Source organism: Hippoglossus stenolepis, chromosome 12 (assembly GCF_022539355.2).
Source record: "Hippoglossus stenolepis isolate QCI-W04-F060 chromosome 12, HSTE1.2, whole genome shotgun sequence".
Taxonomy (NCBI): Eukaryota; Metazoa; Chordata; class Actinopteri; order Pleuronectiformes; family Pleuronectidae; genus Hippoglossus; species Hippoglossus stenolepis.
Window position 1 is genome coordinate 24,939,193 of NC_061494.1, and position 20,678 is coordinate 24,959,870.

The 20,678-nt window shown below is 47.3% G+C and overlaps 3 protein-coding genes across 7 annotated transcripts; 2 read left to right on the forward strand and 1 right to left on the reverse strand.

The window, feature by feature from the left end:
- Positions 1-6,022: 6,022 nt before the first annotated feature.
- On the forward strand, positions 6,023-11,019 carry dlk2 (delta-like 2 homolog (Drosophila)). 3 transcript variants are annotated; one of them, XM_047342225.1, is made up of 7 exons: positions 6,023-6,498; positions 6,887-6,989; positions 8,514-8,642; positions 8,791-8,848; positions 8,959-9,089; positions 9,227-9,368; positions 9,629-11,019. In XM_047342225.1, the coding sequence occupies exons 5-7, from the start codon at positions 9,005-9,007 to the stop codon at positions 10,368-10,370; spliced, it is 969 nt and encodes a 322-aa protein (XP_047198181.1). In that variant the 5' UTR covers positions 6,023-6,498; positions 6,887-6,989; positions 8,514-8,642; positions 8,791-8,848; positions 8,959-9,004; the 3' UTR covers positions 10,371-11,019. The 3 variants fall into 3 exon arrangements, with proteins under 3 accessions (XP_047198181.1, XP_035027678.1, XP_035027674.1); XM_035171787.2 differs by having other exon boundaries at positions 8,514-8,848; XM_035171783.2 differs by lacking the exon at positions 8,514-8,642.
- A 315-nt stretch (positions 11,020-11,334) lies between these two features.
- On the reverse strand, positions 11,335-18,778 carry lrrc73 (leucine rich repeat containing 73). 3 transcript variants are annotated; one of them, XM_035172154.2, is made up of 8 exons: positions 18,133-18,776; positions 16,803-16,981; positions 15,894-16,213; positions 15,559-15,719; positions 14,856-14,978; positions 14,481-14,581; positions 14,060-14,300; positions 11,335-11,993 (listed from the first exon to the last, which is right to left on the reverse strand). In XM_035172154.2, exons 3-8 carry the CDS (start codon positions 16,163-16,165, stop codon positions 11,923-11,925), a joined length of 969 nt encoding a protein of 322 aa, XP_035028045.1. In that variant the 5' UTR covers positions 16,166-16,213; positions 16,803-16,981; positions 18,133-18,776; the 3' UTR covers positions 11,335-11,922. The 3 variants fall into 3 exon arrangements, with proteins under 3 accessions (XP_035028045.1, XP_035028044.1, XP_035028046.1); XM_035172153.2 differs by having other exon boundaries at positions 16,756-16,981; positions 18,133-18,775; XM_035172155.2 differs by lacking the exon at positions 11,335-11,993 and adding an exon at positions 12,704-13,250 and having other exon boundaries at positions 16,756-16,981; positions 18,133-18,778.
- mea1 (male-enhanced antigen 1) lies at positions 17,952-20,658 on the forward strand. Its single transcript, XM_035172157.2, is given in 5 exon segments — positions 17,952-18,107; positions 19,159-19,370; positions 19,373-19,473; positions 19,574-19,682; positions 19,845-20,658. Coding segments are annotated over 4 exon segments (588 nt in total). The 5' UTR covers positions 17,952-18,107; positions 19,159-19,174; the 3' UTR covers positions 20,027-20,658.
- Positions 20,659-20,678: the final 20 nt, after the last annotated feature.

A 20,678-nucleotide genomic window follows, 5' to 3' on the forward strand; every position in this document is an offset into this window, starting at 1 on the left:
CCAGGATCCAACAGGACCCAACAGGACCTCAGCAGGACCCACCAGGACCCACCAGGACCCATCAGGACCCATTAGGACCCACCAGGACCCATCAGGACCCACCAGGACCCATCAGGACCCTTTATGACCCACCAGGACCCACCAGGACTCACCAGGACCCATCAGGACCCACCAGGACCCACCAGGACCCTTTAGGACCCACCAGGACCAATCAGGACCCACCAGGACCCATCAGGACCCATTAGGACCCACCAGGACCCATCAGGACCCATCAGGACCCTTTGGGACCCATCAGGACTCACCAGGACCCATTAGGACCCTTTAGGACCCATCAGGACTCACCGGACCCATTAGGACCCACCAGGACCCACCAGGACCCATCAGGACCCTTTAGGACCCATCAGGACTCACCAGGACCCACTAGGACCCACCAGGACCCATCAGGACCCACCAGGACCCACCAGGACCCACCAGGACCCATCAGGACCCACCAGGACCCTTTAGACCCATCAGGACCCACCAGGACCCACCAGGACCCATTAGGACCCACCAGGACCCACCAGGACCCATCAGGACCCACCAGGACCCTTTAGGACCCATCAGGAACCACCAGGACCCACCAGGACCCATTAGGACCCATCAGGACCCACCAGGACTCACCAGGACCCACCAGGACCCACCAGGACCCTTTAGGACCCATCAGGACTCACCAGGACCCTTTAGGACCCAACAGGACCCATTAGGACCCACCAGGACCCACCAGGACCCACCAGGACCCTTTAGGACCCATCAGGACCCACCAGGACCCATTAGGACCCACCAGGACCCATTAGGACCCATCAGGACCCTTTAGGACCCACCAGGACCCACAGGACCCATATGGACCCTTTAGGACCCATCAGGACCCACCAGGACCCATCAGGACCCATCAGGACCCACCAGGACCCATCAGGACCCACCAGGACCCATATGGACCCTTTAGGACTCACCAGGACCCACCAGGACCCATCAGGACCCATTAGGACCCACCAGGACCCACCAGGACCCACCAGGACCCTTTAGGACCCACCAGGACTCACCAGGACCCATCAGGACCCACCAGGACCCACCAGGACCCATATGGACCCATCAGGACCCACCAGGACCCATCAGGACCCACCAGGACCCACCAGGACCCATTAGGACCCACCAGGACCCACCAGGACCCATTAGGACCCACCAGGACCCATCAGGACCCATCAGGACCCTTTGGGACCCATCAGGACTCACCAGGACCCATTAGGACCCTTTAGGACCCATCAGGACTCACCAGGACCCATTAGGACCCACCAGGACCCACCAGGACCCACCAGGACCCATCAGGACCCATTAGGACCCATCAGGACTCACCAGGACCCATTAGGACCCACCAGGACCCATCAGGACCCACCAGGACCCACCAGGACCCATTAGGACCCACCAGGACCCATCAGGACCCACCAGGACCCTTTAGGACCCATCAGGAACCACCAGGACCCACCAGGACCCATTAGGACCCATCAGGACCCACCAGGACCCACCAGGACCCATCAGGACCCACCAGGACCCACCAGGACCCATCAGGACCCACCAGGACCCATCAGGACCCACCAGGACTCACCAGGACCCACCAGGACCCACCAGGACCCATTAGGACCCATCAGGACCCACCAGGACCCATCAGGACCCTTTAGGACCCATCAGGACTCACCAGGACCCACCAGGACCCACCAGGACCCATTAGGACCCACCAGGACTCACCAGGACCCACCAGGACCCACCAGGACCCACCAGGACTCACCAGGACCCACCAGGACCCACCAGGACTCACCAGGACCCACCAGGACCCACCAGGACCCATTAGGACCCACCAGGACCCACCAGGACCCACCAGGACCCATATGGACCCTTTAGGACTCACCAGGACCCACCAGGACCCATTAGGACCCATCAGGACCCTTTAGGACCCATCAGGACCCACCAGGACCCACCAGGACTCACCAGGACCCATATGGACCCACCAGGACCCATCAGGACCCACCAGGACCCACCAGGACCCATCAGGACCCACCAGGACCCACCAGGACCCACCAGGACCCATTAGGACCCACCAGGACCCACCAGGACCCACTAGGACCCACCAGGACCCATCAGGACCCACCAGGACCCACCAGGACCCATATGGACCCTTTAGGACCCATCAGGACCCACCAGGACCCACCAGGACCCACCAGGACTCACCAGGACCCACCAGGACCCACCAGGACCCACCAGGACTCACCAGGACCCATATGGACCCACCAGGACCCACCAGGACCCATCAGGACCACCAGGACCCTTTAGGACCCACCAGGACCCACCAGGACCCATCAGGACCCACCAGGACCCACCAGGACCCATTAGGACTCATCAGGACCCACCAGGACCCACCAGGACCCATCAGGACCCACCAGGACCCATCAGGACCCATTAGGACCCACCAGGACCCACCAGGACCCACCAGGACCCACCAGGACTCACCAGGACCCATCAGGACCCACCAGGACCCACCAGGACCCTTTAGGACCCACCAGGACCCTTTAGGACCCACCAGGACTCACCAGGACCCATATGGACCCACCAGGACCCACCAGGACCCACCAGGACTCACCAGGACCCATTAGGACCCACCAGGACCCACCAGGACCCACCAGGACCCACCAGGACCCACCAGGACCCACCAGGACCCTTCAGGACCCACCAGGACCCACCAGGACCCACCAGGACTCACCAGGACCCACCAGGACCCTTTAGGACCCACCAGGACCCACCAGGACCCACCAGGACCCACCAGGACCCACCAGGACCCACCAGGACCCACCAGGACCCATTAGGACCCACCAGGACCCACCAGGACCCACCAGGACCCACCAGGACCCATTAGGACCCACCAGGACCCACCAGGACCCACCAGGACTCACCAGGACCCACCAGGACCCACCAGGACCCACCAGGACCCACCAGGACCCACCAGGACCCTTTAGGACCCACCAGGACCCACCAGGACCCACCAGGACCCACCAGGACCCACCAGGACCCTTTAGGACCCAGACCAGGACTCACCAGGACCCACCAGGACCCACCAGGACCCACCAGGACCCACCAGGACCCACCAGGACCCACCAGGATCAGATTAGGACCCCCCCTCTTCTCATACGTGCTGCTCAGTCTGAATGTGTGAATGTTAAACTGTATCCAGCTTTGAGTGTCATCAAGACTACAAAAGATCTTTATATATACACAAGCACACACACACTTATATACACGCATATACACAAGCACACACACACAAGGACACACACATACACACACAGCAGCTGTTGTCTCTTCACTACGCAAAGACAAGGACAATGTCCAGCTGCTCCAAAACAATGCAGCTCTCCTCTGTCCTCAAACATGACAAACATGACATGTATGTGACGTATGAATATGCAGCAGCTGCTGGTGTCTGTCCAACATGTTCTGCACACAGAACCACAGACACAGAACCACAGACACTGATCAACACTGAATGTTACAACCTAAAGGACCACTAGAACCTCCTAACTTTAGGTTCTAGTGGTCCTTAAAGTTCTCGTGGTCCTTCAGGATCGAGGGTTTAGAGCCAATCACAGCACGGAGACAGCCCTGGTTAAAGTCACTAATGAGCTTCTAGTAGCTCCAGATGTTTGTGTCTGTCCTCGTCCTGTTAGATCTCCGTGCAGCATTCAACACTATTGACCATCACATTTTATTACAGAGACTAGAACAGTTCATTAGCATTAAAGGAACCGCCCTCAACTGGTTTAAATCCTATTTATCAGATCGATTCCAATTCGTGCAAATTAATGATGAGTCATCTGTGCGCACCAGAGTTAACCACGGTGTCCCACAGGGCTCAGTGCTCGGCCCAATTTTATTAACCTTATATACGCTTCCACTCGGAAACGTTATCAGGACACACTCGTACATTTCCACTGCTCTGCGGATGACACCCAGTTATACTAACCCTAACCTGAACAGTGTCATCAATTAACTAAACTTCATGTCTCAAGGACATAAAAACCTGGATGAGCTGTAATTTTCTCTTATTAAACTCAGATAAAACAGAGGTTCTAATACTATACATACACAACATGTCTCCTCACATCTTCTACCATCAGGAAGTCCTCAGTTCCTCTGCTCCTTCATCTCCATCAGACATTCTGTAGAAACACTTTAAACATGAAGTTACAAACTGGTTCTTCTCATGTAGTGAATCCTGTTGTTGTGTTGATGTGTTCAGTTCCATCAGCACCTGTTGGACTTGTGTCCTTGTTAACATCTATGAGACAAAATTGGATTTATGAATATGACATATTATGTATGACAATACTAATAAAATCTGATTGATTGATTGAAACTTGACATGAATGATTTGAGTCACCACGTAAACACGACATTATTTGGGTTAACCCTAACCTATTGGAATGAGGACGCCGTCCCTCTGGTTAAAACATCATAGGATTGACCTAATAGTCAATTATATATAAACCATTTAGTTTATATACAGTCTGATATGTTTATATATAAAGTAATTTATATATAGAGTCAAAAGTTATGTGAGCTGTGAGTATAAATCTGATAAACCCTCCTCCACCGGGTCGTACCATGTGAGGCTGGGTGTAAACTGAGGGGGGGGTTATAAATGAGCAGCAGCTCACACTCTGACAGTTGAAGAACACAGGAGGAAGCTGAAGGTAAGAACAGTTCTTCTGTTATTGATTGGGAACCTGTGATGATACAAAACAAATTTAATAACTAATTAACCTCAGAGTATTAAGTAATAATTACATATAATCTTAATAATCATAATAATAATACACTATTATTATCTCACTGGTCCTGGTTCAGACTTCATTCAAGTCAATGTTATTTGTACAGCGCCCATTCGTGGTTAAAAGGGTCTTAACATATTAATGTTAAGACCTTTAAAATGATACAGTTCACACAACAAGCAGCTCTGACAACTGAGAGAGAGGAACACGAGGAACAAACCAGAACAACAACAATCAAGAAAGTACAATTTCTTAAAAAAAAGCCAAACTACAAAGTGCTATAAGTAAGTGCCATTGAAGTGCTACTAAATTGTTAGTTTAAACTTTTATTCAAGGTGCAGTCAGAAGAGGTGTGTTTTTAGTCTGGAGGAAGATGTGTGGACTTTCTGTCCTGATGTCCATGTGGAGCTCATTCCAACGTTTAGGAGCCAGGACAGGAAACAGTCGTGAGCCGGTTAACAAAGACATATTAATCTGATTTAACATGGAACTGTCCATTAGGGGGAAAACTTCCTTAAAAAGTCCAGTTAGGACAGAGTCTAAAAGAGAAGAGCCGCATACAGCTGCTAAATGCAGGAAGAACAGCTGGTAAAACATCTGTGATTGTGTGAATGGGTTTTTATAGTAAAACTGTTCCATCATTAACAAGAGTAGATCTGAATATAATCTCATTTGTGTTTCTATTACATGTAATTTATGTGTATTCATATTGTGCGACAGTTTTAGTGTTTGAGGTGAAACCCTGGTGGTCTCTGAAGACTCTTACGATCCACACCAGCTCCACGGATCCTCTAAGAACATGATGTCATGGTTCAAAGGAAGGGATTGGTCAGTGGGCGGAGCTTTATACTGATTGATCTCTTATCTCCAAGTTAACCTGGAGCAGGTCAGCTGTTCATCATTAGTTACCATGGTGATTTACCTGATAACAAGTGAACTGAAAACTCTGAATTAAACCTGAAGTTAACCTGATAACCACAAATCCTGCAAACACACACTCACACTCACACTCACACACAAACACACACACACACACTCACACTCACACACATATACACACACACTCACGCACAGACACACATACATACATGCACACACACACACACACACACACACACACATGCACACTTACATAAACACTCAAATACACACACATACACACACACACACACACACACACACACACACACACACAACCACATGCACACTTACATAAACACTCAAGTACACTCACACACACAGACATGTCAGTTCCTGTCTTTATGTTATGTTCTCTGCAAAAATGATCCTGGTTTCCCGCCGCCTGTCAGTCGACTGTGTGGGCAGAGCCACAGCAACAGGCTGATACGAGCAGGAAGAAGACAGACAGACACAGACAGACAGAGACAAAGACAGACAGAGACAAAAAGAGACAGATAGACACAGGCAGAGACAAAGAGAGGCGAACAGAGACAAAAAGAGACATAGAGACAGACAAAGACAAAGAATGACAGACAGAAACAGAAAGACACAGACAGAGACAAAGAGAGGACATGGACAGATTTAACAAGACAAACTACATCTGAAGAGAAAACCTGACTGCAGGCGAGGAAATAGAAAGCTCCAGCAGGAAGTGGCAGGTGGGAACAGGAAGCTCAGTCTGGGGGTGAGTCTGTCTGTCTGTCTGTGTGTCTGTCTGTCTGTCTGTCTGTCTGTCTGTGAGGTCTACATCTATTTGCCTAGCATAGCATAAAAAATGGAAACAGGGACGTTTGAGTCTGGTGGTTTAGAGTCTCTGGTGGTTTAGAGTCTCTGTAGTTTTGAGTCTCTGTAGTTTTGAGTCTATGTAGTTTTGAGTCTCTGGTTAATGTGTGGCTGCTTGGCGGTGACCTTAGGTCGGGGTGTGAGTGAATGCCGGCTGTAAACAGCTGATCTGGTCTCGGCTCTCTGATCCTGGACCAGGTCTGATTTATGTCCGTCACAGTTGCTTCAGAGCTTTGATGTGACGACGTCTCGTGTTTCACTGATTCCGAGTCTCGTCTCTTCTGTTTCAGGTAATTGTCTCTGCAGTTGACATGTCTGCGGTCAGAGCTGCGTCCGTCCTGCTGAGCGTCTGTGTCCTCGTGGTCCTCGTGGTCCTGCCCTGCAGCACTCAAGGTAGGTCACATGATCACAGGTTTACTGCTCCTGCAGGAACCAAACCTCAGTTTAAAAACTGCTGATAAAAGCTTTCAACTTTAGATGAGAACATGTTTTAAATATTAGAATAAACTGTGCAACATGAAATTTGTAACTTATAATTAATGTTCATCATCCCGATTTTAATATGTTCAAAAATATTAATCAATTTAAACATCGTGTTTGGATACGTTTGAGGTCATACGTACAGTTAATTGTTTCTATTTAAAAGAAGCTAATTGAAAAAAAGGAGACGTTTCAATTGGCTGATATAATTGGGGGCGTGGTCTCTTGGATCATTTTTTTTGTATAGCGCCGAATCATAATATAAATTATCTCGAGGCACTTCACATTAATAAAATGTGTGTAAAGACGACAGCAACGGAACGTATGAGTCATGTGACTCAGTGAATGATGGTCACTCATTGTTCTCGTCCCAGCTGTCAGTTTAACCGTCGCCCGCCTCGTCTCATATAACACTTAGCACCTCCCAGCTGTCGTCCAGGTCATGTGACACCAGGAGAACGCTGCAGCGGCACTGGACGAGGACGAGTCTGTTGTCTCTGTGAAAACAAACCTCCATCATTCCAGCTGATACCCGATCTACTGCAGCTCCGAGGTCAGGGGTCAAGGGTCATGGTCTAAACATGTAGCAACTCTTCCTGTGTCTGACCAGGAAACAAAGCATTGAGTTCAGGTGCTGCTGGCAAATCAGTCCAATCAGAAGGAGACGTGATACACAGGACCATCTTGTCAACGCTGTTTATGGATAAACGTCATGACGTCAGAGTCGACCCCCTCACACACTGACTGTTACATCACAACTCTTATGTTGTTTACTGTTAGACTTTATTGTCCATTTGAGGAAATTTGTCTCCACAGCCGGTTCAGTACAGGTCAACACCAATAGACAGATTTCGACTCAGACAGGAAACATAAACCCTCCTGTACGTACATGTCACAGCAACAGAGGCAGTTTCATTAGTGCTGCTGTGGCAGAGGAGACAAAGCTCCTGCTGAACTTCTCCATTTATTCACCCGAGTCTGGACGGCAGGAATGTGAAGTGGTGGTCGGGGGTTTGGTTGATGTTATGTGCGATAGTGAGTGATCAGCGTCTGATGGCTCAATCATTCATGTCTGAGATTTTTGTGGGAAGCTGATGATTGTAGAAAATGTGTGTGTGATGCTGGTGAGTTTGTTTTTGACTGTGATCATGTTGTAGAAACAGCTGGATGGGTTAAACTATACTTGTATAAAGCAGTAGGAGGAGGTGAGGGCAACAGACAGTTTACAGATGTTGTTCCTCAGAGACAAAACTGAGGGTAGTAAGCCCCCCCCCCACACACACACACACACACAGCTGTCTGTCTGTTGAAATGCCACGTGGCTCGGCCACAGCCGGAGGTCAGAGGTTGAAAGTTAATGTTCCACTAGAGACCGTGAACGTGTCGTGACAGCTGAGACAAACGTAAACACAAAACATTGCTGCTCTCTGTCCACAGATTGGACGCTACATTTCAGAGAGTGACGCCTCCATGGCGTCGTTGTTGTGTGACATCAGACGACAGCATCTCTGTGAAGTCACAGTCGATGGATCAAACAGGAAGACCGACTGTGAGCGGTGTTCCATTGTACGTTTTACAGCGGGACAGCAGAGACAAACTGGTGTCATTCATTGGTTCAGACAGGTCACATGTATCAGAAACAGGAAGTGGCAGAGGGATCTGCTATGTTTCTGATCTGTTATTGATTATTTATCTATTGTTGATCTTCCTACAGGAAGTAACTGCAGCTGCAACATCACCAACAGCCACTGTGACGAGTCCAGAGTCTGCAGGTGAGACGTCCATCAGTCAATCACTGATCAATAACTGCTGATCCCACGATGTTGGTCCCTGTGATCATGTGACCAGGTGAATAACGTGTGTTTTCTTTGTGTCCGTCCAGGTGTGACCCCGGCTGGGATGGTGAACGCTGTGACCGCTGCGTGCCGATGCCCGGTTGCGTGCACGGCTCATGTCAGCAGCCGTGGCAGTGCAGCTGTGAGCCGGGCTGGGGGGGGCGCTTCTGTGACAAAGGTCAGACGTTCGCCTGAATTTCATTTTAGATATTTTCTGTTTTAGATTTTTTGTAATGTTGCCGTCAAATGTCCTCATGTTTACTGTGATCATATGAACAATGCCCTCTAGTGTTAATGATCGAATGACACTTTCAGACCTGTTCATTTGCTCGGAGCAACCGTGTGAGAACGGAGCGACCTGCGTGATGGAGGACAGCGGTGACTTCATCTGTCTGTGTCCTGAAAGTTACCACGGCAACAACTGTCAACTGAAGATAGGACCATGTCACCAGAGGAGGTTGGACACTTTCCAGATCAATATATCTGATCAGATAATTATTGATCAAATATTATTCTGAATAACTGTTGTCAAATTATAGATGAACCCAAGTGACCAAATCACCACATCGTGTTTATCTAGTGATCAGTTGATCAGAGGAGACAAATGTTAAATGTTTCTGTCGCTCAAACACTCTTCAGAATGAAGTGTAGCGCCACCATCAGGCCACAGAACTCCCATCATCTTCAGCTGACGCTGTTCTCTGTTGTCACCCTCAGGTCTCCGTGTAAAAATGGTGGCCTGTGTGAAGACGCTGACGGTTTCGCAGCAGAGTTGACATGTCGCTGTCTGGCCGGCTTCACGGGACCCCGCTGTGAGACCAACGTGGACGACTGTCTGATGAAGCCGTGTGGTAATGGCGCCACCTGTCTGGACGGCATCAACCGCTTCTCCTGCCTCTGCCCCTCTGGCTTCACTGGACGCTTCTGCACCATCAACCTGAACGACTGTGCCAGTCGGCCCTGCCTCAACGCAGGTCGCTGCCTCGACCGCGCCAGAGGCTTCCACTGCGTCTGCCGGGCCGGTTTCACCGGGGCCACCTGCCAGACGCTGCTAAGGAGCCGTGATGCCCTCGAGGCTGGCTGGACAACGATGGGGTGGGAGGGGCCAGGAGGAGGTGAGGTTAGGAACCATAGGACCAGCAGTAACAGTAGTCGTTGTGACGACCAGCTGTTTAAGGTAACAGTGAGTGAGCGTGGTACTGTTGGTCTATCAGATGTCCAGCTCATCATCCTGTTGATGCTGGCAGCACTGACGCTGGGTGTAGTGGTGCTGACCGCTGCCCTGGTACTGCAGGGTCAATGCAGGGACTGTGGCCACGCCCCTTGCTGGTCACTGACTTCATCATCATCAGAACATAAGAGCAGGCGTCGAGTGCAGCGGGACGAACAGGGCGGTCGCATCAGCTTCCTGAATGCTGCAGAACCAGAGAAGAAGAAACACAACGCTGAGGTTGTGTAAATGAGTGGGCGTTCGAGAGAGAGAGGAAGGACACACCCCACTCTCATGTGAGAACTACATAGTCAAAGGTCAGAGGTCACCTGCATCAGGTTCAGGTCTAATTCTCCCAGAATGCACCTGCTGCTACTATGCAAATCCTCTGTGACATCATCACCTTTAAACCTAAAGCAGGACAGTGGGAGGAATCTCAACATGACCAGGTCCAGTTCTATTTATAATAATACTACATTACCCATGAGCCTCAGCTGCTGTGTAAGAGGTTGGTCACACACGAAACGTTCGACCAGCCAATCAATGTCGAGCTGCAGCCGTTAAGAAGGTGGAATTTCCAAATATGATTGCGGGAGTGGGGGTGGGGGGGGGTGGTTTGGCCCCTAATCAGCGAATCAGAGCACAGAGTTCAGGTCAGGTGACACAACCTGTTTTAATGTAAAACTGAAGAGTTGTGATGGCCCCTCGTGAAATCAGCTGGACGTTATTCACATGTGTAACAGATGTCATGTCAGTGTTAAATATTGATAAATCTTTTATTGACGATTGATTTCTGATGATTTGATTTTTTTTCAGGTTTTATTTTGTGATTTGATATTTTCACTATTTTTGTTTTTCACTTATGAAAAAGATAAAATGTGATTTAATAAATTTTCTGATAATGTCGTCATCTAAGGTTATATGTTCTCTGGATCAACACAACAGCTTAACCTGCAGGTGTGAACATGCAGTAACACACTCTGCTCATTATTCTTCATATTTTAAAGTTTCCAGACTGAAGCTCAGAGATGAACTCTGCTTCATGTCAGTGTGTGCTAAGTGTGTGCTAATCATGATTAGCATCCCGTAGAAACCTGAGGTACTCACCTGCAGCTCGTCCGTCTCAGGTTAACCTGTCCACCGTTGTGTAAAGTGAAATCAGGGGGAAATAAGTCTGTTGTGTCCGACACTAAAAGATGAATCTGAGTCATAGTTTCTTACGAAGCTGTAAACAGTTTTATTATTGTGACGTCGTTGAGCAGCAGAACAAACAAACAGAAAATACATTCATCAGAAACACTCGGTTTCCGTTTACCTGCAGAAACTCCAGGTGACAAAATCTTCATCAAAGACACTGATGAGCATCGTCGTCTTTTTAACTTTAAACAGTCAAACTTCATATTTAATTTCAGTCAGCTGTTTAGACCATTAATCGTTCTTTTAAACAAACATCCTGAAGGTTCAGGCTCTGCATGGACTACATTTCCCATCAGCCCTGAGAACAAATAACTGTTCTCCACAAGGTGGAGCTGGAGGATCTTTTAGCCTGAGTTCCCGCAGGTAGCGTTTGTGGGCGGAGCCTGATCACAGGTGAAGTCATTTGGTGCGTTGAGGTTTGGTGCCGCTGCTTGTCTACGTACAGGTGCTACATCAAACCATGCAGTGGCATGTGATTGGCTGCCAGTGATCATGTGATCCGACAACCCAGGGAAGTGCAGTGCAGAAACAAACATTCAAACCCCAAAACTACAAACCAATCAAATCAAGTGAAAACAGTAAGTGGGTGTGTTTGTGGGAGGGGTCACATCTCAGTCTCGTCCAATAAGCTCTCACCTAGACCTGATGTCAGGAGGACCGTCTGTGGGCTGGAGTCTGTGGGTTAAAGAACGACACGTTTAGAGCTTCACTCCAACAAGTCTGATGTCATCAAGACCAACAAACCACACCTCCTGGTCATGACACTTCCTGTCCATTGATTTTTAAATCACTGATCAGTTTTCAGGAGGAAAAAAACGTTTCATTTAAAGAAACGGTTGAAAAGTTAACTCTGCTGGACGTCTGTCCATGTCACCGGAGACAGTGTCCTCTGAACGTCCACTAAAACCACTCTCATGGCTAGCTTAGCTTAGCATTAAAACAAGAAGCAAATCACAGTGGTCAGGCCGATGACCATGTTAATCTGCTCTTTACAGCTGGAATTTATTCCCTTTAGACAGTGGGCTGTTTTCCAATTTCCAGACTAAGTTAAGCTGGTGTTAGCTCCCTAAATGTTGAACTTTTCCTTTAAATTAAATCAATTCTTAACTTAACTTAACTTAAATATGTTGTTTAAATGAATGATGCTGTGTGTAACCTGCTCTGGAACCAGGACTATGACCAGAACCTGGACCAGAATCAGGTGGAACCACAGAGAAAGAGAAGATATTAAACATTACACGTGACATCTATTCACTAGTGTCCGTCCTGGGAGACGGATCCTCACGTGTCTCTGAGGTTTCTACCTTCTTTACCTGTTAAAGGTTTTAGTAGTTTGACTCTTGTTGAGGGTTAAGAACAGAGGACGTCTCATCTTGTTAAAGACCATGAGACAAACTGGGATTTGTGAATATGGGCTATACAAATAAAACTTGATTGATTTGACTGATTGATTGATAAAATGGAGCGTAAATTATTTTTTTCTTTAAATATTCATTTTTTTTAAAAGAACCACAAAGAACCAGATTTAACTAGATCCACACTCGTTATAGAAAAACCCAAACCTCCAACTGTCACAACGTAGAAGCTGGAAAACACCAGACGGATTTGATCCTGAATCAGGTTCCTTAGGAGAGAACCAGAGTAACACTGGACCAACTGAACCAACTGACCCAGAATGACATGAACATAGGTTTTGTCTCAGTTCAGGCTCCGCCTCCTTCAGACCGATGGTGCCACAGTGGCCAAACTAGACTGACATTTCTAACGTTCTTTCAAATGTCTCCTTCAGTTCAGAAAGGTGGATCCTTCTCGGGCTGACCTGTCCCAGGATTCATTGCGCACCAGTGGCAATGCAACAGGAAATCCTCCTCAGACCAGAAATGTCTCATTGTGGTTCGAACTTTACGGACTCCAAAGGGGGCGGACCCTGAACTGAGACAAAAGTACAGAATCAGTTTGACTAAAACTAGGACACTGATACTACATCAGCAGAACCAACAGTACCACTTTGATCAGTCGGACCATGATCAATCCTTTTACCAGCAGAATCAACAGTTTACTGATTCTACATTGGTTCTGATCTGGTTCTGTGGAACCTGAACCTGTCTCACTGTCTATGGCCCCGTACACACCTGGTATTAACATGTGGTTTTGTGATCCAATAACAAGTGGACAGCTCTAAGTTCATGTGTGAACGCTCTCAGATTGGATTTAGATCTGATCACACCGGACCACATTCAGAGTCTGAGCCACGTGTCCACATTGTCCTGGGACACATGAAGGACATCTCTGAGCTGCAGTTTCACCAAGAATCAAATGTATTGTTTCTCTTCTTCTTGATTTGATTGTAACCAATGATAACCCTAACCCTAACCCTCTCTCACACACTCACACACACACACACACACACACACACACACACACACACACACACACACACACACACACACACACACACACACACACACACACACACACACACACACACACACACACACACACACACACACACACACACACACACGTTGATAGAGCAAAGACTGCCAGACATGTTAAAGAGTGAGTGGTTCTTCTCTGGCTGCTGTGGAGACCCCTAGTGGACGACTGAAAAATCATAATAGGCCTCCTTTAATAGCAGGTGTGTATGGGGCCTATGGGACCAGTATGGATGGTAAACTGGGACTAGAGGTGAGAACAGTCAGTAGGGGGCAGTGTGGAGCAGGGGAGCGTTCAGCCCTTACTGCTGTGGGGGAGCCAGGCGGCGGGCTGGTACTTGTCTCTGATTGGTTGGTACTTGTCTCTGATTGACAGCAGGTCACTGCTAGGGTTGGCGCCTATTACGAGGGGCGGGGCCTCTCTGTCATCATCTCCCTCAGAGAGGAGGTCGCAGATCTGCTGCTGCAGCTCCGCACTGATGTCGTTCTCAGCCAGAACCAGAACCCGCAGGCAGGTCGGGTAGTTCTCCACCATGTCGAGGAAGACCTGGACCCAGAGACGCATAGGGGTTCAAATATCAACAAAACTTTATTTATACATAACTGCCAACAGAGGGCAGAGGTGTTAAGGTCAGTGTCACCCCCTGCTGGACAAACACAGCAACAACACAGACCTGACAGAGTGAGACGTCAACTAACAACAGAAGAAGAGCTGTGATTGGTCGACCTGTGCTGATTGGTTGGTCAGTCCGGTTCCCTCCAGGTCCAACACCTCCAGGGTTCTGCTGGACGCCACAGCAACCGCCAACATCCCTGCGATCTGATCACCTGGAGTCAGAACCAGGACCATTAGAACCAGAACCATCAAAACCAGGACCAAAGAACTGGTGCTAAGGCTGCTCATCAATAACCTGATTGATGAATGAACAGGAAGTGGGTAGATAATGAACAGGAAGTGGGTAGATAATAAACAGGAAATGGATAAATAATAAACAGGAAGTTGATTGATGAATGAACAGGAAGTGGATAGATAATAAACAGGAAGTTGATTGATGATTTAACAGGAAGTGGATAGATAATAAACAGGATGTCGATTGATTACCCAGCAGGTTGTAGTCCAGGTTGAGGACTCGGAGCTGAGAGCTGTGGGCCACAGCGATGCTGAGTCGAGCCCAACCTTTGGAGCTGATTCCTGCGTTAGCGCTGAGCGTCAATTCCCTCAGGCCTACGCACACACGTAGAAAGTAAAGTCTTAACCCTCATCAGCCCATTGAAAAAGTGAGGACAGTCCAAAATGTGCTCACTCTGTAGGTCTATGTTTAATATGGTACAGGAACACGAACACACACGAACACACACACACGAACACACACACACACGACACACACACACACACACACACACACACACACACACACACACACACACACACACACAGTAGGGTTAGGGTTTTGGTTATTTGCTCTGGAGCTTTCACTCCTATCACATGATCATCCTCCCATCAATTTTGTTCAGGAGGTTACTATAGAATTATTAGCTGGTTGCCAAGGTGATCCAAAATGAGGACAATGCAACTGCAACTTTGGATGCATCCTTCGTCCTGAGTGTCGCCTCCTGCCTCACCCCGACACAGGGGTTGGGTGTTGTCTAGGTGGTTACTAGGGAAGTCAGTGTTGCTCTGTGTGGTTGCTAGGGTGTTCAGTAAGGTCACTGTGTTGTTATGAGGTAGAGTTTCCATTGGTTGCTAAGATGGTACCAGGTGGTTTTTGTGTATTTTCTTTAAGTGACGTTCAGGTGTTTGTTACCTGACTTTGCTCCATCAGGGGGCAGCATCCCGCAGATCAGACCCAGCGCCTCATCTCCGAGCATGCAGTCTCCTAGATCCAGACAGACCAGGGCCGGGTGGGTCGACAGCGCCAAGTTCAGGGTCACCAGGCCAGCGTCCAAGAGCGGGCTGCCATGGAGACTGGGGGGAAACAAAGTCAAACCAATTACATGGTCCCCAGTGGACGAATTGTCACGGTTCAGATGAACTTCAGCGAGGTCACCTGGACCATGACGATTGGTCATCACTTGGTCTTGTATTAACAGCCACTGAGATGAGTCGGAGCGTTTGATTGGTCCCTGCTAGTCTACTCACAATAGGGTCTGCAGGGATCGGTTGGTGCTCATGGCGTCAGACAGGTGTCGAGTTCTGCTGATGCTGGAGACCACGCCCAGGTTAAGGTTGAGCTGAGCGAGCGAGCGTGACTCGGCAACGCTGCGACAGATTCGTCCAAAGTCGCGATCAGAGAGCTGGCAGCCTCGGATGGACAGCAGCCGAACGCTGTCCTCCTTCAGACTCTCGCAGATGTCCTGAACCTCGGCCGCTGATAGCTGCTCCCCTGTGATCTGGATGGAGGCTGGCAGCATCCTGGATGGGACCAGGAGAACTGGGGGCACCAGGAGCACCTGGGGTACCTGCAGGAACGTGGAGATTAAACTGTCGTAAGTATATTTCAAAACATGTTTATTAATGAAGTAGCTGAAATACTTTCCCTCATATCGGTGAACATATTGATCCAGCATGTGATCAATTTATAACCACAACTGCCACAAACATCTATAAGTTTATCGGCAGAGAAGTAATCTGATCTTAAACTTAGCTTTTCAATAATTGATTCTCTATCAGCTGATACATGATCAATGAACTCTCACCACAGATCAATCGACAGACTGACAATGAATGAAAGCGATCAATGTTTGATGAGTTTTCTCTCTGCAATCAATAATTCTAGCTCCTGTAATAGAAAAATCAGTCAGTGATCGATTATTGATCGGTGCTGATCAGTTTCAGATGATTAACTTTAAATATTTAATTATCAGTACTGAAAATGTATTTGTTCAACAATAAAGCAGAGTTGCTCAACAATCGATTAATCAATAGTATTTATGAGCAGCTGATCATTGATCAATAATAAACTCCGTCTCTGATTGGTTAAGCTGTGAGCTGATCAATGAACCTGATAAATGATCGATCAGATGACGAGGGAAGGATCGGGACTCTCACGCAATGATGTCATCACTCGCTGCAGACCACGCGCCGGTTCTGATAGACCGCGACGTCACAGTCGATCGATCCGGTATCGATTGATCAGCTTCGATGTGAGAGCGGCCGAGGCTCCGTCCGTCGGTCACAGAGTCCCAGAGAGAGGAGGAACACAGGAGGTCTCACTCTGAGCGGATTCACTGAGACCAAACATCATGTTTCATTAAAAGAAAAAAAGATATATTCATATTCCAATGAAAAACAATCATCTCACAACTTTCTGAAAAGCTTTGATTTATGATGACGTCACATGTAAAATATCACATCATTGATAGTTTTTAAGTGAAATAACGTTTCAGAGAAATAGATGCATCCATTGTTATTTGATATAAACACAAACTGTGAAAACTGACTTAGTGTTTTACAACACTTCTTTTTAGCAAAACTTTTAATTCTATTGACTTAATTATTTTTTATTGAACTTAATTCACATATGAACCTAAACACTGAAATAAAACTGATCGGAGTGATACCTCTTCCTCCTACACCATCTTTACCCGTGTGACGTCACAACCCGCTGAGCCGCCTTCTTTGTTGGTGACGTCACGTGGATAAAAGGGGGATTGTGAGAGTATTAATGATCGATATCTATTATTGATTAGTGATCAGGAGGTGATCGATCAGCTGATCAGAAACATCGACACGATCACCTGCTGACACTTCCTCTCCGGATTTTCAAAATAAGTCTTATGCGAACGACGAAGAGGAACGCACACACGTGCACACACAATTTAATAAACCCGTTATTACGTCATATCTTTACATACAGCACAAACATTATTTAGAGTTAAGTTTTAATGATTTTATTTACTTTAACATTTATTTTTGAAATTGTTTTAATCCTTAAATGTGTTTGATTATTTATGATAAAATCAATATTGTGATTATTCATATTTAATCAGAATTATTTATTATTTATTTTTCACGTGTCTCTTTAAACCGAATTGGCGGTGCGTTCAGGGACCTGCGGTTTAGGGAATCCAAAATATATGAATCATTAACTGATACTCAAAATTACATAAAAACAAAAACGACGCTTCTTTATTTTTTGTTATTTTTCTTAATATTTGTTGTTAATAAAGTTGTTATTAAAAAAAAAACCGTCTGACGTAGGTTTCGTTGCTGCGTCGTGACACACCCGGAAGCGCCTGATCCGCAGCTGCCGCTAGCAGCGGCTAACAGCTACCAGCTAACACTTGCAGCTCCGAGCAGAGAGACGGAAACAGACAGACGGAGACAGACGGAGACAGGCGGACAGACAGACAGGTGAGCGTCTGAACGCGTCACTCACCTGGAGAAGGTTTATAACTGTGACGTGAAAAAACAACAGGAAGAGAAAGTTTCACCACCGGAAACACAGCAGCAGTTAGCAGTTAGCCGCTCCAGATGCGCCAGGTAACACCGCAGCGTTAGCATGTTAGCTGATCAGCGTCTCTGTGACCTCTGACCTTTACACCAGATCCGCTTCTCCTCAGGTGTCTAGACCAATCAGAGGCCTTCATCAATAATAATCTGACAGCTGATTGATTGATTGATGTAGGTGACGTCTACAGATCAAAATCAGTTTCTGAGTAAAAACAAACTAAACACACACGTTGCTATATAAATGACATTGATTATTGGAATAGATTAATTGATGAATCAGTGATCGACTGTATAAGGGAACAGCTGATGTATTGATCCGAGATCCGTTTGTTTAAGTTGAAGAATCTGCAGGTAGAAAGAGGAAGTACTATGATGAGTGGAGGAGGAAGTAAAAGATCACTTCAGAGCAGCTAACATGCTAAATCATGCTAAGAGTATGTGATCATGGACCATAGATCCTGATGGTGTCAGCTGATCGAGGACTATGATCACAACCAGACTTCTTGATACACGTCTCCTCACATCTTCTACCATCAGGAAGTCCTCAGTTCCTCTGCTCCTTCATCTCCATCAGACATTCTGTAGAAACACTTTAAACATGAAGTTACAAACTGGTTCTTCTCATGTAGTGAATCCTGTTGTTGTGTTGATGTGTTCAGTTCCATCAGCACCTGTTGGACTTGTGTCCTGGGAGAGGATCCTCACATGGGACTGAGCTTTATTCACTGATCACTAAGTTTCTATTTGACTCTAGTTGAGTTAAGAACAGAGGAAGTTGATCCTTGTTAACATCTATGAGACAAATAACATGTGATTGATCGATATACGACGTTAAGAATTAATTAGTTATTGATCAGATCATGTTACAGATTGTTTGAAGTTGTAGAAACAACTCTCTGCCTATAGAGGGCAGAACAGGACGTACAATCTGACTCTGTGCTGCCCCCTGCAGGTGTCTTTGTCTGTGGATGGAAGTGCGGAGCTCCGCCATGGGACCGGAGAGAGTCTTACCGAGCTCCGAGGACGAGCTGGGAGAAAACGAACGTACGGCCAATGGAACGCTGCCACTTCCGTCGCCGGGAGCCATGTGGAGTGGGGGCCAGGGAGGGGGTGAGGAGGAGGAGGAGGGAGAAGAGTTGGAGCTGGATGGCGAGGGGGAGGAGGAGGGGGGTATTATTACCAACCTTTGAACCAGGATCCTGAGAGCGTGCACGTCATCGAGGACGAGGAGCCTTCAAACGCTGAGCAGCTGCAGCAGAGGATCGAGGTGAAGTCAATACTGCAGTAAAACTACTCCATTACCTGTATCAAGTATCAATATTGATGTAATTATACTCTATTACAAGTAAACGTACCGTCTCTTCCAGGTGATGGGCCTCCACCTTCCTGAAGCTCCGCCCCCTGACAGTGATGAGGACGACGACCCGGAGGGGGCGGCGTCTCTGAGGAGCCGAGCCTCCATCCCCATGGACGCAGGTCTGTCGTCCACGAGTCTTCTACCCTCGTACTGTCATTACTGTGGTTACTATGGTAACTGTTGTCATTAAGGACAGAAACATTTTTCTGGTTTTATTCATTTAAATAAAGCTTTTTAAATGAAAACAAGCTGATCATGACATCACTTCCTGATCTCCACAGACCACGTGGAGCTGGTGAAGAGGACAATGGCAGCCGTGGCTTTGCCGTCACTCGGCGTGCCGGCGTGGGCCCAGGAAATCTCCGACGACCAGTGGATGGACATGGTCCAACACACGCTGCAAAGCCGGCACACCGCCGGCGCCCTGCACCTCAGCCACCATGGCGACATCAGCGGGCCCTGAACGCACCACAACCATTTCAGGGACACTGAAGTAACAGCATGAACGTCACAGTAAAACTTTATTGTTGTCAGACTCAGTGACGGAAATGGGGGAGGGGATGGGGTTACACTACGCTAATTTTATCAATACGTAACTGATCAATTGATTGGTTGAATTTAATTCTTCAGATGAAATCCGCTGAGAATCTAACTCATCAGTTAATTGGTCAGAGATGAGGACCAATAACGTAAACGTATTGAACAGGAAGTTTCCACTGTCATGTTTTCAGAATAAATGTTATTTACTGAACTGATAAATAAAATCAATGACTTTATAGATTTCAAACTAACAAGGTCAAAGCCCCTGACAAACACTGAGGGAATCATGTCTGATAAATATCAGCTGATCAAACCTCATCATGTTTCTGACATTTTATTTTGAAAATGACAGCAGGTTTCAGACAGGAAATGCTGTGATGTCACAGGTCGTCCTGACAACAGCTGCAAACATTCGTTTTTTTTTTGTTTTGGAAAAAGTATAAACAAATATCTCATTGTTTTGTTTATAAATGAAATTATTGATTAATTGATTAAATGTTAGATTTTTAGGGTAAAGTCTCATATTCCCACTTTTATTAAAATACCCAATGTGTATTTGTGTGCGTGTATATGTG